The 17,348-nt window shown below is 45.0% G+C and overlaps 1 protein-coding gene across 1 annotated transcript in view; it reads left to right on the top strand.

Moving 5' to 3' along the window:
* LOC121326843 (endothelin-converting enzyme-like 1) overlaps nt 1-17,039 on the top strand; it is an 18,134-nt gene extending 1,095 nt beyond the window's left edge. The window contains exons 2-18 of the mRNA XM_041270417.1: nt 1,361-2,290; nt 5,177-5,245; nt 6,533-6,643; nt 8,004-8,096; nt 8,807-8,931; nt 12,069-12,291; nt 12,669-12,767; nt 12,914-12,988; nt 13,224-13,327; nt 13,763-13,821; nt 14,284-14,335; nt 15,078-15,145; nt 15,228-15,352; nt 15,496-15,561; nt 15,728-15,823; nt 16,093-16,169; nt 16,304-17,039. Coding sequence (XP_041126351.1) covers nt 1,556-2,290; nt 5,177-5,245; nt 6,533-6,643; nt 8,004-8,096; nt 8,807-8,931; nt 12,069-12,291; nt 12,669-12,767; nt 12,914-12,988; nt 13,224-13,327; nt 13,763-13,821; nt 14,284-14,335; nt 15,078-15,145; nt 15,228-15,352; nt 15,496-15,561; nt 15,728-15,823; nt 16,093-16,169; nt 16,304-16,403 — 2,277 coding nt within the window. The 5' untranslated portion in view covers nt 1,361-1,555 and the 3' untranslated portion in view covers nt 16,404-17,039. The remainder of the gene's footprint in view (nt 1-1,360; nt 2,291-5,176; nt 5,246-6,532; nt 6,644-8,003; nt 8,097-8,806; nt 8,932-12,068; nt 12,292-12,668; nt 12,768-12,913; nt 12,989-13,223; nt 13,328-13,762; nt 13,822-14,283; nt 14,336-15,077; nt 15,146-15,227; nt 15,353-15,495; nt 15,562-15,727; nt 15,824-16,092; nt 16,170-16,303) is intronic.
* Nucleotides 17,040-17,348: the final 309 nt, after the last annotated feature.

Here is a 17,348-nt window from a genome sequence, read left to right as displayed (position 1 = left end):
AGCCAGATGAAAGGGTTATACACCCACTGTACTGCATTTTGGGAGGGTACCAGGTTGTTTTGTTCAAAATGTTTATTTCTTTTTCCGGCAGGTCAGTGCAGGGGACCTTGTTTTAGGTTAGATTACCGTGGCGATGAATTACAGCCACCCAGATTAGCTACTTCTGAATCCTAGGGCAGCTTCTCATTTCAATTGCTTCAGTCTGTGCCTGCCTGTATTAGGACTACCTGGGACCCTGGCAGTAATACAGTCTGACCACAGATGTCTGCTGGAGATTGTGGAGTGGATCAGAGTGGAAACAGTTGTGTTTAACAATGAATTATTTTTATTAAAAAATGTGTACTTTTTTTTTTAAATAAATTAGTATAGTTCACTCCTCATACCACGTCCATTAAGACCTAAATAAAATGAATGTTACAAAACTAAAAACTAATAATTCAGGCACTTTGTAGTCCTCAGATGACCCTTGATTAAGCAGGTAAAAAAGAAGGGTAGTTTGTGAGGGGGGGGTGGGGGGCAATTCAATCCGAGGTATACAATGGCATCAAGCATTTCATTTGAATGAAGGTCTGGCAGGAAGTTTTTTCCTGTAATTCGAACCCCTTGCATCAACGGCTGTAGCTGTCCTTGGCCGGCTTACACATGCCATCAGTGTTTTAAGAGTTTTCCTGAGAAAGACAGGCTTTGGGCATTGTTTATCCTGCACCCTATCACTGGAACTGCATCCCATTTTCTCCTTGAATGTATTGCACTTTGCTTTTTTTTTCCCTGCTCTGACTGTGCCCGGGTGAGGAACGTTTTTACTTAGCCAGATGTCTGTGGCTCGTTGCCAGGTTTAATAGGACAGAGCTGCGAACCTGCTCTTTGGGGACTGATATTCTGCTTTTAATTTTCATTAGCCGGAAAGTGGATCCGAAATGTCTGAAGCAACAGTGAAGCTTCTGAACACATCGTGCACCACTTTGATTGAAAATTATTCAACAAATCAATGAGGACCGAGAAACCTTGTTTTAAATGTACCGCTATCCATCAGCATCAATTTCAGTAATGCTACAAAACAGAGCACATACTTCCCTATGCCACGCTGGGGCTCTGGTTCATGTCACCTTGGCAGGTTTTTAACCCTTGACCCATATTAGAGGTCACTGCTTTGTCTAGGGTGCCACTGACACGCATATTAACCCCCCATCTCACCCCCCCCCCCCCCCCTCCTTCATGCAGATTACTGCCAGTCAACAGAGCTATACATCTCACGAGTCGACTGCAATGTTAGAGATCAAGAAATCAAGCTGAAATATTTTACAGGTTTAAAACGTCACAGAATTGAATTAAGTTTTCTTGTCTCTTTCTTGTCCTCTAGGAAGCCGTGCTCCAGCACATGAAGACAGAAAGCAGGTTCAAAGAAATGGGATTGTACTGAAAGACTTTTTTGTTGGTGGTGGAAGAGGAGGAGAAGGAGGAGGTATGAAATGGCTTTGAATTAAATTGCATCCTTCATGCTGGATATCAGAACTCTTGTCTTTCATTGCTTGTTGGAACGGCATTCTGAAGCACCATGGATAACACCTATTCCCTGACTGCTCACTACGATGAGTTCCAAGAGGTGAAGTACGTGAGCAAGTACACCAGTGGCAGCACCCTGAGCAACGGGCTGAACCTGCACCTGGCCAGCAGGAAGCAGCCCGGGAGCACCCTACCACGCTGGAGCAAGCGGGAGATCTGCCTCATGTCCGCCCTGGTCTTCGCCGCCGGGCTGTGCGTCATCCTGGGCAGCATGCTGGTGCTGAAGTACCTGTCTCTGGATCCAGAGAGCCACTGCCTGGAAGACTGCCAGAAGAAAAAGGCCTTCCTCAGGGCCTCTCGCTTCATCTCGGGAAACATCGACCCCACCATCGACCCTTGCACAGACTTCTACTCCTTCGCCTGCGGGGGCTGGCTGCGGCGCCACGGCATCCCTGAGGACAAGCTGAGCTACGGGATCATCAGTGCCATCGGGGAGCAGAATGAGGAGAAGCTGCAGAGCCTCCTGCTGCGTCCGGTGCGACGCAAGGATAGGGGCTCAGCCGAGAGGAAGGTCAAGGAGTTCTACCGCTCCTGCGTGGACATGCGGGAGATCGACCGGCTTGGGGCCCAGCCCATGATGGACGTGATTGAGAGCTGTGGGGGTTGGGACCTGGCGGGGGACTTCAATGAGCTGCTCTACAGGACCCAGGGGGTCTACAGCACCGCCGTGTTCTTCTCTCTGACTGTCAGCGTGGATGATAAGAACTCCTCCAGGAACGCCATCAGGGTGAGTCCAGGGAGTGATAAGAACTCCTCCAGGAACGCCATCAGGGTGAGTCCAGGGAGTGATAAGAACTCCTCCAGGAACACCATCAGGGTGAGTCTAGGGAGTGATAAGAACTCCTCCAGGAACACCGGCAGGGTAGGTCCAGGGAGTGATAAGAACTCCTCCAGGAATGACAGCAGGGTAGGTCCAAGAAGCAATAAGAAGTCCTCCAGGAACGCCGGCAGGGTAGGTCCAGGGAGTGATAAGAACTCCTCCAGGAACACCAGCAGGGTAGGTCCAGGGAGTGATAAGAACTCCTCCAGGAACACCAGCAGGGTAGGTCCAGGGAGCAATAAGAACTCCTCCAGGAACGCCGGCAGGGTAGGTCCAGGGAGTGATAAGAACTCCTCCAGGAACACCAGCAGGGTAGGTCCAGGGAGCGATGAGCACTCCTCCAGGAACGCCAGCAGGGCAGGTCCAGGGAGCAATAAGAACTCCTCCAGGAACACCAGCAGAGTAGGTCCAGGGAGCAATAAGAACTCCAGGAATTCTATCAGGGTAAGTCCATGGAGTGAAGTCATGCAAGCCAATCCAGCGCTTGTATTCTTGTACTGTAGCATTCTCTCGCTGGAGATCCTAGTTAGGCTAAGGATGGCTTAATCTCAGGCAGCCCTAATGCAAACTAGCAAAGTAAAAAGCTACCCTCATGCACTAGAGCTAGAGCTCAGACACAGAACGGAGATTGCCTAGATCACGATGGGTACCTCTGCTTAAATCAATGTTTGTCATCAGCTGCCCCGACTACATCAGAAGACACACACCAAGGTGCTGCCTTGTCTGTGAGATGCTTGGTTCTGATAAGATCCCTGAAATTGGAAGGCAGTGAAGCACTACATTCCCAGGAACAGTTTCACTGAACCCATACAGTAAGCACCTCACTGTGTGGTTTTGCATTCACTGAATATATGTATAGTTTACAGCCAGGACCTTTTCTGAAAGGTTTAACTTCCAACACTTATAAACAGTATAGCGGGAAGGAGTGGAGCTTGGTTCCATTCAGGACTGACATACCCAGAGAATATTAACATGCAGCTAGCATAGCGGCCGCTGTGCGCAGACAGGGGGAAATCAATTCTTGAGGTAAACTGGGCTCCTCCATTCAATCCTCTTGAGTTAAAAAAAGAAAGGGAAAGACCAACATGAAGATTAACAGCAGTCTTTATTCAGGACGACTGGAGATGCATTATTGCAGGCAGCCAGCTTGGCTGAGCTGTTTTAATGACTATGCTAATGCATGTGGAAGAACAGTTCAGATAGTCCCGATAGCTGAGACTGTGCTGGCTATTCTGTACCATTGTGCTTTGCACACTTCGGCTGTTTAAAGTAATTCCATTATTGAGCGTGGTTTATACCTGAAATCTACTATTGATGAATGATGACTAACTTGAACAAGTTCTGAATCAGGTCCAAATTAACATTGGGATTGGTAGTAAATAACACATGAGCTAGTGGCATTATTTATTGTGTTGACCACTGCTATAGAATAATGAAATTTCGGTACTGTAGTATCCTGAAGCATTATTACAAGTGGTTTCCAGCAGATTTTATTTAGTTTGCTTTTAAATTATTTGCCTGTTTTGGAGCATTTTTCCTTATCGGTAATGAAATGAACAATGACAGTTTGTCTGTGTAATATCCGATATATATATATAGATATATAGATATATATGCACATTCTGCTCTAAGAATGACTGATGGCGTACACTCACATGTAAATAGATGTCTGGCATCACTGAAAATAATGGGGAGTGACAGTCCCAAGCTTGCAGTAATAAAGTGTTCTTCAGATGAATGGCAGAAGAACTTGATGAGTGAGGTGGCTGATCAGTTCAAGTGCTCTCCTGATTATTCAAGGTGGATTTTCTGCACTGTTTCTCATTGACACAGTGGTTACCGAATGCACCGTTCCCATCAAGATCCCCAACAGTCCTGTACAATAAAATGAACCCCTGCACCTGATTGCAATGAACCAAATACATAAATAATAGCAATGTAAGCCCTCGTGAGATCCTGCAGATTCCACACTATCCAGCAGCTACAGAGACACCACAAGCCATCCCTATTAGTTGATCTCCCCGTTTGCTTGTCTTGCTTTTCCCAATCTCCATATTTAACTCAATACATAACAAACAGACCCAGAGAATCACAACTCAAGTAGATAATGCGTGCTCATTTATCACAGCGGCAACAACAAACCCTCTGCGATTCTGACGTAATACAATAACTGAGCTGACAAATAGACGCGATTCGAGGAGCGTGATCATTTCAAACACTTGATTCAGATAGCAACGTTACACATTAGTTACACACATAAACACTAGTTTTACACAGCACCACTATATAATCAGTAGCGTACTGTAATTTCCATCACACCTGTGCTGTGAACTCATGCATACAGCAATGCTCAAGCTGTGTAACCGGTACTTATCTTTCATTTCATCATATTATAGACTATCAAGGAGAAAGTCGTTTTTCTGCATGCATGCTTGTGTGCTCGCTCAAATCACAGGTCTTTATAGAGGGGATCTGTTTAACAGGCACTGTTTGCTATGTGTTACATAAGGTATCATAGGAGATACAAAGCTGGAAATCCATGATATTAAATAATAGTTTTATTAGGGCATACAGTATAGTGGTACTTTACTGCTCCAATAAATATTTAAGACATCATTTGAACAAAGACAGCTATAGGTTATTGAGTTTTTGGAACAGCACTGATATCTGCCTTCAGTAAATGTGTAATTGCTCATATCATTTAAACATTTATTCATGCCACAGAATTCTTTTGAAATAAAAACAGTACCGTAAGGAGCATAAAATAAATGATTATTTATGTTTGTATTTCAGATTGACCAGGAAGGGCTCACCTTACCAGAAAGAACCCTCTACCTGGGGCAGGATGAAGACAGTATCAAGGTGAGCTGTCTGTCTGTCTGTCTGTCTCTCTGTCTCTGGTCAGCTGCAGACTGTGTACAAAGGGTGGGGTTTATTCCTCATGTGAAGGATGAAGACTGAAGACACTGTGTGTCCAGTGTTATAAATCAGTACAAGTGCATTGGGCAGTATGAACACTGTTGAGAGTAAGTCCTGCTTTCCATACTTCAATTAAAGGGCCAGTCCAATAGGCTGTCAACTGAGCACTTAACATAGCCTCCAGTCTCTGATTGGAGGAGCGCTTGCAGGGGGAGGGTGCATGGATGGTCCTCTGCTTTTGCATTGAAGAGAATGTGCCAGCCCTGCTTTTCACATCCTGAGCTGCTGGGGTGCAGGTCACTGTTCTGGTTACATCAACAGCGTTTTAAATCTGGTCTCAAATGCGTTTCCCGGAAACAATGTCACACAACGCAATTAAAATGTAAAAAATAACATGTCCTAGAAATGTAATTCTTGTTTCTGGTAGAGGGTAGAGGGTGAGACTATGAACAAACAGATGTGTTTCTGGTAGAGAAAGGGTGAGACTATGAACAAACAGATGTGTTTCTGGTAGAGAAAGGGTGAGACTATGAACAAACAGATGTGTTTCTGGTAGAGAAAGGGTGAGACTATGAACAAACAGATGTGTTTCTGGTAGAGAAAGGGTGAGACTATGAACAAACAGATGTGTTTCTGGTAGAGAAAGGGTGAGACTGTGAATAAACAGATGTGACTTGTTTCTGGTAGAGAAAGGGTGAGACTGTGAACAAACAGTGGTTTGCAGTTGGTACTACATGCTTACAAGACAACTAAAAGGGTCAAATAAAATAATTTAACAAAAGCTGCATGCCTGCCTGTGAGCTGCCCAGGGCTGCGTTGTCCTCTGACGCTGTAGCTCCGAGGTGGCTGCATGGTGAGCCTGCAGAGTGAAAAGAAGCGGTCGTCTGACAGCACACGCTTCAGAGGACGCGTGTGTCCATCTTTGTCTCTCTCAAGTCAGCGTGGGGGTGGCAGCGGTGAGTCGGGTTAAAATAAGAAAAATAATTGGGCTTTCCACATTGGGGAGAAAATGAGAAAAAACAATTACCGATTCTAAATTAAAAAAAATAATGAACTGCTGTCCGGCTGGTAGCCACTGTTGAAAGAGTCAGTTAGTTTCAGATGTTAATTAGCACATTGGGCTACATACACTAATGATGAGGATAATGATGGTAATGATGATGATAATGATATACACACTATGAATAGTAGAGTGGCTTCATTAATCAGAGCCTGTGCTTTTCTGTACAGATTTTGGCTGCCTACAGGACGCTGATGGAGAGGCTGGTGAGTCTGTTGGGAGCTGAAAACGCCACGCAAAAATCTGAGGAGATCCTGCTGCTGGAGACGCGACTGGCCAATGTGAGTGCCTTCTCTATACTCCACTGGCCAATGTGAGTGCCCTCTCTATACTCCACTGGCCAATGTGAGTGACTGCTCTATACTCTACTGACCAATGTGAGTGCCCTCTCTATACTCCACTGGCCAATGTGAGTGACTGCTCTATACTCTACTGACCAATGTGAGTGCCCTCTCTATACTCCACTGGCCAATGTGAGTGACTGCTCTATACTCCACTGGCCAATGTGAGTGCCCTCTCTATACTCCACTGGCCAATGTGAGTGACTGCTCTATACTCCACTGGCCAATGTGAGTGACTGCTCTATACTCTACTGACCAATGTGAGTGCCTTCTCTATACTCCACTGGCCAATGTGAGTGACTGCTCTATACTCTACTGACCAATGTGAGTGCCCTCTCTATACTCCACTGGCCAATGTGAGTGCCCTCTCTATACTCCACTGGCCAATGTGAGTGACTGCTCTATACTCCACTGGCCAATGTGAGTGACTGCTCTATACTCTACTGACCAATGTGAGTGCCCTCTCTATACTCCACTGGCCAATGTGAGTGACTGCTCTATACTCTACTGGCCAATGTGAGTGCCCTCTCTATACTCCACTGGCCAATGTGAGTGACTGCTCTATACTCCACTGGCCAATGTGAGTGACTGCTCTATACTCCACTGGCCAATGTGAGTGCCCTCTCTATAATCCATTGGCCAATGTGAGTGACTGCTCTATACTCTACTGACCAATGTGAGTGCCCTCTCTATACTCCACTGGCCAATGTGAGTGACTGCTCTATACTCCACTGTAACCCTACTATACTCTATTCCCGTCATACAGAATAACCAGACAATGCCTGTCCGCATCTTGACTGGAATTGCACAGTCTGCTGGCCTTGACTAGGGTTCAGTGGTTGGGCAAAGTGGCAGTGCCATTTAAAGCAAGGTTTATTAATGTAATTGTGTGCCGTTTTATTTCATCTTTTTTAAAGCTTGCCAGGGGTTTTAAATACAGGTACGGCTGAATCCAGGGATTTTTGGTTTCTTTTAGAGATGAGAGAACCGCTCGAATCATTTGGGCAAAGTGCCTTCATTTAGCTGGTGTGTGAATTCCAGTTCCATTTGACTTTCACTTTTTTTTAATGATTTTGATGATCTGCCAGCCGTAGCTGTTGAGTTTTTTTTTTTTTTAAACAGGAAGGCTCACATTTATTTCCATATCTTTTTTTCTCCCTGAGTTGTGTGTGTGTGTGTGTGCTTCCCTGAAGATAACTTTTCCACAGAGGGATAGAGCTGTTTGTAGTTCCTCTCTGGGTAATGTGCACTGGGTCTGCACTCCTAGTGATAACGTTTCTTTTTTTCCATTTGCGCTCAGATAACTATTTCAGAGTTTGATGAACAAAGAAGAGATATCAGCACCATGTACAACAGAATTACCCTGAGGCAATTACAGAGGATAGCGCCAAGCGTAAGTGATTTTAATAAATCTATTATCTGCTCCCACACCCCTATCTCTATTAGGGGAGTCTTCACGGGTTGATAAAATGGGAAGCTATTTGGGTAATGCTGTATTTTGCATATAAAATATGTGGTTTTATATCTTAAATGCCTGAAGCTGGAACTGGCCTGTGCCCGTTTCAGCTGTTTATGAGAAAAACTCTCTCTATAAGTTGTATGTAAAGTACATGGTAAGTAAGTATGTAAGTATATGGCTTCAGCAAAGGTCTGTTACTTAGAGGTGTGCTGACACTCGCACTCAGAGTTGCCCTTAAGAAGTCTTTATAGACAAGTATTAAATAAATCCATGTATTAGCGTGTCGATTTCAAAACAAGAATACTGATTGCCATCACTCCGGGCGAGAGGAAAATTCGCTTCCAGTCAGCTTTTAAAACATGCAATGCAGAAGTCAATTGCCATTGATCAGTACTCAGTTGTAGAAGAAAGGGAAGGAGAGCTTTTCTTGTTTTGAAATCAACACCTTTATGAGTGGTTTTATTGAAGGTCTGCGGATAGATCCTTCACACAGGTGATTGCGAGTACAAGTGCCAGCACACTGTCAGTGTTATTCCATTCAAAAGCACAGGTGACTGCCCTTATGATTACAGAAATTAGTACAGCTGGGTGTTCTGTGTAATTGTTTTCCTAAACCCATGCTGCGTTGTGTGTTTGTGTTGCAGCTACACTGGAAACGTTTGCTGGACAGGATATTCCACGACAACTTGTCAGAAGACGAGGAGATCGTCGTGCTTGCCACAGATTATATGCAGAAAGTGTCTGACATCATCAAGACCACCCCGAAAAGGTACGGGGGGGGGGGGGGGGCATTAGTAGAATCAGCAGCAGCTTGGTCAGGGAATCGGGAGACCAAGGATCAACTCTGCATACAACAGCATTCACTATACATATCAAAAACAAAGCATCTAGAAAACTGGCAGCAGACGATTCAGAAAAATAATGGATTCCAAAAAATTAGGGCAGTACATTCCATACATTCCAATAGAACTACTTGCAAGCTGAAATGAAGATGGGAGTCGATTATCTACTGGCAAGGGTCGCTGCCGAGGGTAATGCTGACATTATAACCCTAAACACTGTTTGGGTATGAAGACGTTTCTCAATGTAAGGGATCTTATCAGGTCCACAGAGCAAGAAAGCTCTGGGAGTCTTAATCAACCGTCCGCTAATGTAAAAGCACAGGGGCTATCAAACCCAAGCACAACTAAAACCTTGCAGGTCTAATTTTAATGCACCAGGGTGTTCTAACTGGTTTAGTCTCCACTCCATTGGGGTATCTGAGTACACAGATTGCTTAAGATAATTGCTATTGATCTCCTCCAACCTCTTTTACTGTGAAAGTCAATAAACATATTGGAATTCCATGCTGAGCTCCGAGGAGGAGAGAAGAATGTTGTTAAAGACTCCAGGCGTGGCTCTGCTAGGGACTGGTACAGCAGCCGTAACCCTCACCTCACCTCACATCCATCTGTCTGTCGGTATGCCTATGCATCTCTCTAGCTGAATATTTGTGTGTGTCTCTCCATGTAGTTGCAGTGTAGCTGATCAGATGAACTTCACACACAAACACAATCCATAGCATCTCCAGACAAGCACTCCAGTGAAAACTCCTACTCTTCATTATTATTATTATTATTAGTAGTAGTAGTAGTAGTATTGATTATGGTGATGATTAGTATTATTATCTTAATGATGATGATGATGATGATGATGATGATGATGATGATGATGGTGATGGTGATGATGATGATTGTTGATGGTGATGATGATGATGATGGTGATGGTGATGATGATGGTGATGATGATGATGATGATTGTTGATGGTGATGGTGATGATGATGATGGTGATGATGATGGTGATGATTATGATGATTGATGATGATGATGATGATGATGATGATGATGATGATGATGATTGATGATGATGATGATGATGATGAAGATGATGATGATGATGAAGATGATTTTTGATGATGATGATGATGATGATTATGTTTGTGATTGTCTGGTGCCCCCTGTCCCTGTATCCCATTCAGAGTAGCCCCCCCCCCCCCTCTCCAGCATGCATTACATTCCTGTATTACTCCACTGTTGTAAGGCAGGGGCTGCCTTGTTGTGGTTTCCTGTGATTGCATGTTCACCTGTGTTCCTCTATGTAAACCCAATGCAGGGATCGCTGTTCATCTGCAGTATTAACGATGCTTGTGTTTACAGGGATCGCTGTTCATCTGCAGTATTAACGATGCTTGTGTTTACAGGGATCGCTGTTCATTTGCACTATTAACGATGCTTGTGTTTACAGGGATCGCTGTTCATTTGCACTATTAACGATGCTTGTGTTTACAGGGATCGCTGTTCATTTGCACTATTAACAATGCTTGTGTTTACAGGGATCGCTGTTCATTTGCACTATTAACGATGCTTGTGTTTACACAGCTCAGTAACTCCACGATTGGTCCGTACCTGGCTTCTCTCACAGCATGCCTTGGGAACAGTTTCCTGCTCAATGCCTTTCCCGTGTTTTAAAGTGGTAATCTGTGGCAGTCCCAGCCACCTGCTAGGCACGCTGGCCTGTGACAATTTGTTTTCTTTTCGAGTTGCACACCAAAGTAAAGAGCTCTGATAACTCTGGCCATTATGTTGTGTTTTTTTTTTACATATTTTATCGTTTATAAAAAATGTAAATAAAGTCCATCTGTTCAGATTCCCAAAGTTCTCTTTTTGTCACACCTGTAAGTCACTGGTGGCTCACTGGTTAGGGGGTAATCACAGTAGCTTTGACACTTGTCTGCTGAACTCCCCCTTTAGAGCATCACCTGTGAAACACCTGCCTGCTGAACCCCCCCTTTAGAGCATCACCTGAGAAACACCTGGCTGCTGAATCCTCCCTTTAGAGCATCACTTGACCTTCCCCTTAGAGCTGTGATGGCAAAGGGGAATGTTGTCAGCCTTTGACAAATCCAAGCTGAAATATGTACTGTTCTTTAAATGTTTCCAGCTGCCTTCAAAAGTTCAGAGTGCACATTCCTCCTCCCTCCCCTGGCGTGTACCTGCATGGCAGTTCAGAGTGCACATTCCTCCTCCCTCCCCTGGCGTGTACCCGCATGGCAGTTCAGAGTGCACATTCCCCCTCCCTCCCCTGGCGTGTACCCGCATGGCAGTTCAGAGTGCACATTCCTCCTCCCTCCCCTGGTGTGTACCCGCATGGCAGTTCAGAGTGCACATTCCCCCTCCCTCCCCTGGTGTGTACCCGCATGGCAGTTCAGAGTGCACATTCCCCCTCCCTCCCCTGGTGTGTACCCGCATGGCAGTTCAGAGTGCACATTCCCCCTCCCTCCCCTGGTGTGTACCCGCATGGCAGTTCAGAGTGCACATTCCCCCTCCCTCCCCTGGCGTGTACCCTCATGGCACCGCAGTCTCACGCACTGAAAGCACCAGAATACAGATCACTCGGGCCTCAGACCCATCCCTAAGGGACCTTTTATATTCTGATATTCTGATTAAGAAGATTGACTCAGTCATTGAAAATGAATGAGAAACAGCCCTAAAAGGAGCTGGAAGGATGTGCAGAGAACACACACACATACACACACACACACTCTCTCTAATACACTTACAGGGTGGCTACATTAATTCAATTACACCAATTCCGCTGCTTTTCAGTTTGCGATGGAGGGAAGTGCTTTTTCATTTATCTCTGCAGCAGACACTGCTGCTATTGTAGGGTACAAATATTTTGTCTAAATTGTGCATCAGTAGAAAATACAACCTGCCCAGATTTCACTTCGTTTTCAAGCTCAGGATGCCTCATGACTCTTTTGTCTCTGTGGTTACTGTGTGGTGTAAGGGCATGGGCTAAGAAATAAATCAATGAAATGAATGGTGTTATGGAAAGCTCACTGTGCCTCCCTGTCCTCCTCTCAGAGTTCTGCACAACTACATGCTGTGGCGCATCGTGGCTGCGCTGAGCGAGCACCTGTCCACGCCATTCCGCAACACCATCCACGAGTTCTCCCACGAGATCGAGGGCACGGAGCAGCAGCTGGAGCTGGGCCGCATGTGTCTGAACCAGGCCAACAAGCACTTCGGCATGGCGCTGGGGGCCCTCTTTGTTGAGGAGTACTTCTCCTCTGCCAGCAAGGCCAAGGTAGGCTCCTCCACACTGGGGTGGTGGGTTCATTCTGACCAGGGGATCGGGATGCAAAATCAGGTGCCTGGTGCTCCCGACCAACAAGCCCTGCAGAACACGATGCTGCGATCTGCAGTCCACCGGAATGTATTGATACTGTAGGACAGGGGGTGGCAACAAGGGCCATTCCCAGTCCGGGTCAATCCAAATTGAATCAATCAAACCTGAAGGCCCTGAATTCCTCCTTGTTATCAACTCCACATAGAGTACCGAGCAGTCCGTGCCAGTCCCTTTCACTGACGACCTCTCTCTCAATCAGAGCACTACTGAAACAGTTTCTCTCTATTAGCCTTGCAGTGGAATAGCGCTTGATGGTGCTGGTGTGTGCATTGCAGGTGCAGCAGCTGGTGGAGCATATCAAACACTCTCTGGACCGGCGGCTGCAGGAGCTCGACTGGATGGACGAGGTGACCAAAGAGGCAGCCAGGGCCAAGGTACGAGCCCCTAGCGTCCTTCCTCCTCCTCTGCACAAAAACACACACACAAAAAAATCTGAAAATCAAACTAAGCTTAACCTGCTCTCATTAAGTATTCTCTGGGCATCAGCATTTGCAACTTTTTATTGCTTTTTTTTCTTCAGCTGCGCCTTATGATGGTGATGATTGGTTACCCAGACTACCTGCTGAAGCCAGAAGCCATCAATGCAGAATACGGGGTGGGTCCAGAGTGTAACTTGGCTCATGTTCTGAGTGCAGGGCAGCTGTAGCGTTGTACCATCATTGCATTGTTTCTATTAAGGGGACCAGGAGGTCAGTGTTTGCTGTAAGAATTCAGTAATACATTTGTGGAAGCCAGAACATAATGCATATATGAAGATGACGCTGGAATCTCTAATGATGTATTTAGCTGGCCTTGTGTTTATTGCTGGTGGTGTGACTCATCTCTCTCAGTTTGAAGTGAGTGAGAAGACGTACTTCAAGAATGTGCTGAACAGCATCAAGTTCAACATCAAGCTCTCTGTGAAGAAGATACACCAGGAGGTGGACAAAACAGTGTGAGTAACCCTGTCCTGGGACAGAGCATAGTCCCTTCTGTAGGGCAAGGAACCCAGATCTACCAAAAGCAACAGCATGGAAGGTTATCTTCCAAATTTGCAGAAGCCCTAAAAATTGGCATAGTAAAATCGTAATGTTAAAAAAAAAGACATTGGCAAAGACTTCTTAATTTAAAATGACGTATATTCTTCAAATATGATACAACCTAATTGGCTTGAAAACCTTAATTACAAAAGCAGCCAATTAAATGCTTGGTCTGCTCCATCTCTCTACCCTACCTTTAAAAACCAATTACCATGAAAAGAACATTTTATTTGCACATGTCATCTGCTTTGCTAGTGCAGTGTCAGGGTCTTTTGAGGATGCAGTTAAAGACCCCGCTGAACCCCATTCCGACCCAACTTCGTCACTTGTCTATCTCTGCTCTGTTGTAGATGGCTCCTGCCCCCCCAGGCCCTCAATGCATACTACCTGCCCAATAAGAATCAAATGGGTAAGTAGAGAAACCATCAAGGAGACAAAGTGATCATCTGGAATTAACATCTTTAGAAAACACCTTGCTCATTAAAAACAACAACTAGACTAAACCTACTAGTTTGCGCTAATCTTAAAAATGTGCACAGTTTGTGAAAGTTGTATCTATTGTTACGGCCTCACTTGTTCATACATGCAGGTTTAAGCTTTGGTGTTTGGCTCGCAAACAGAACATGAGGACTGTACAGCAGGGGTGTGCATTACAGGGTTAAAGAAGGAAGCACTGGGAGCTGCAGTGGGACAGGATGGAACGCTGGACTGGTTGTACGAGCAGCTTCAATAAACCATACTTAGGGCTTTGAGTTGATGCAAGCTTACCACACACCAGCACTTTAAATAAACACATTTACAGCAGTAATGAACACTCCATTAAATGTGCTACATCAGGTGATTTATCACTTGCACTCTGTCTGTCTCTTAGTTTTCCCAGCTGGAATACTGCAGCCCACCCTTTACGACCCAGAATTTCCTCAGTGAGTATAAAACCACCCCCTCAAAAAGCTCTCCAGTTATTGCACCGCTGTAGTGCTATAGCTGCACTCCCACGCTGTCATTTCACAAAGAATAATGACTGCAGTTTCATTTTCACATTAAATATATCTCCCCCCTCTGTATGTGAGCAACCAGTCCAGTGATGTGAGCTCCAAGCATATTTGCATTCAGTGATGTGTGAAATTTCAAAAAGCACTGAGATGTACCTGAATAAATGGCTTCAGAATTGGGGAGTGGAGGGGAGGAGGGGTGTCATCCGTTTGAAGAAAGACCAGTAATTGTGGCGCTGAATGAAAACCAACCAAGTGAAGAATACTTTGGCGAATGTTTAATGGGATATATTGCATGTGAAAGGCAGGTACAGCAGGCGCAAGAATACACCATCCCACGATCCAAACACCCTTACCAAATAAAATAACTGCATTTTCAAACAAACACAAAAGAATGGAAGAATAAAACGATACATCAAAAATATCCCTTAGCAGTCAAACACCTGGCAAGATGGGTATTCCCCACCCCTAAAAGAGTTCCTCCAATCAGAACCTGTGAACATGCCTCCATGAATGACAGCCTGTGACATGCCGCTCAGCTGGATTGACCAGGCATGGGCAAAGATTACAAACACACACACACACACACACACACACACTCTGGAACTTCATGGAAGTGCATTACCCTGTGCAGATACTAGCTGTTAATGCCATTGTTTTAACGGTATTCCAGGTCGTTAAACTATGGCGGGATTGGTGCTATCATTGGGCACGAGCTGACGCACGGCTATGATGACTGGGGTAAGACAGCAGCTTTTCAATACCAGCGGTGTGCAGCAACGATACACCTGCACCCCTCATTCACCCTGTTTCCTCGTTACAGGTGGACAGTACGATCGCTATGGCAACCTGAAGCAGTGGTGGACAGACGAGTCCTACTATAAATTCCAGAAGAAGGCTCAATGCATCGTGCGGCTGTACGACAACTTCACCGTCTATAACCAAAGGGTAACTTCCACTGACTGTGCTGGTCACCAATCTATTCATTCAAGATTAGGGTCCAGGTCACCTTTAAATCGCCTTACCGGTCAAGGATTATCAGTAACTAGGAATCTCTGTTCATCTCTCTCTCTCTCTCGCTCGCTCCACAGGTCAATGGCAAACTCACTCTCGGGGAGAACATTGCAGATATGGGAGGCCTCAAACTATCCTATTATGTAAGTCCGCTGGTTATTTGCTATCTCCTTGTTAATATGTGTGTGGCTTTTGGCAGCTCTCCTGGACCTGTAATTTAACATGCATGCGACTGCATCTCAGTGTGGAGGTGATATAATGCCTGTCTGTCCCTGGAGCGGTATAATTGTCTGCCTCTTTCTCATTCAGGCCTATCAGAAGTGGATCCGAGAGCATGGCCCAGAGCAGCCTCTCCCAGGCCTCAGATACACTCACGAGCAGCTGCTGTTCATCGCGTTTGCCCAGGTACTGTAATGATCTGAAAGCAGCAAGGCTCAAACCTGGGAATCAGAACCAGTGAGGCTCAGTTCACAGCTGCAGCGTTTGCTAAGGTTCCTGAAATTTGGTGAGCTGAAAGACTATATAGGTTGGTTTGTGGCAAACTCACACTAACTTTTGCTTTGTTCCAAAGCAACCCAGATCTCACTTGATATGTGCTAGAATAAGGAGTCTGGACTGAGAGTAGATCTGCCTCTCTGCTCTGACGCTGTCCCTCTGCTCTCTCCTGCATACAGAACTGGTGCATGAAGAGGCGATCGCAGTCCACCTACCTGCAGCTCCTCACAGACAAGCATGCCCCGGAGCATTACAGGTAAGCCAGCTGGCGCTGATACAAAAGAAGACTCGTTTACAGCCTGCTGGTCTTCGCCTGTTATTGAGGTGATTGCTCCTCATGTTGGGAATCATGGCTTTGCTGAAGCAGCGGTCTCTCTCTGGTCCCCGCAGGGTGATCGGCAGCGTTTCCCAGTTTGACGAGTTTGGCAGAGTGTTCCATTGTCCCAGGGCATCTCCGATGCATCCCGTCCACAAGTGTTCAGTGTGGTGACCGAGCCCGGGGTCAGAACCCCGCTCCGACTTTGTGCCCCATTTATTTATTTTCTATTTGCTCATTTTTGTTCCTTGTTTCCTTTTTGGATGTTATTTTTATATATTGTATACTGTGTGTTTATGTTTGTGATGATGTACATTATAATAACTGTTTTTTGTTTGTTCGTCTTAACAAAGCAATTTCTGCACACTGCTTTGTGAGTTTGGAAGGGAGGGCTGACTATTTGCTTCTAGTGCAAGACGTATTTTAGCAGAGTTTCTACACTGAAAAAAATGGAATAAAACCCTCCTGTCTGCAGTGCATCACTGAAAAGAAAGGCTGCAGGGCAGGGGTTCGAACGGGACTTTGAGAGGGCATTGCTGCAAAGCTATCAATCAACAGTCCAGCAGGGAACGCTGGCACGCAGGGTTTCAATACTGAATGGAATCTGTAAAATAAAGTGAGATGTTTTTGTATTTTGTTATCGTTGTTCAGTGTCCTGAAGCACTCCCTGTGGAACGATGTAACTACATACTGTCACTAATGATTGTGCTTTTTCACTGTTCACACTGTGTGCACATTTTATTAATCGCTTTTCAACCTGAAATGTCTAGAAAGTTAAAATATAAATACAAATCCAGATGTATTCATTCACTTTGCCTCCGTCTCCTTGAAAAAAACAAACACAAAAACCACCGTACTGCTGATTTCATGAGGTAAAAAAATCATTTCACTTCAGTACCATTAATGAGGAGGAAGCCAAACATCTCAACCCAGTTGGTAGCAAATATTGATCAGATACTGCATTTTATATATTGATCAGACACTGCATCTTATATATTGATCAGACACTGCATTTTATATATTGATCAGAATCTGCATTTTATATATTGATATATAGAAGTATTGGTATTATGAAATGAACAATCTTACAGTAAATACTTTATATACAAATGAAATAAG

The sequence above is a fragment of the Polyodon spathula genome, chromosome 14 (assembly GCF_017654505.1).
Source record: "Polyodon spathula isolate WHYD16114869_AA chromosome 14, ASM1765450v1, whole genome shotgun sequence".
Taxonomy (NCBI): Eukaryota; Metazoa; Chordata; class Actinopteri; order Acipenseriformes; family Polyodontidae; genus Polyodon; species Polyodon spathula.
This window is presented reverse-complemented; position numbering and strand designations above follow the sequence as displayed.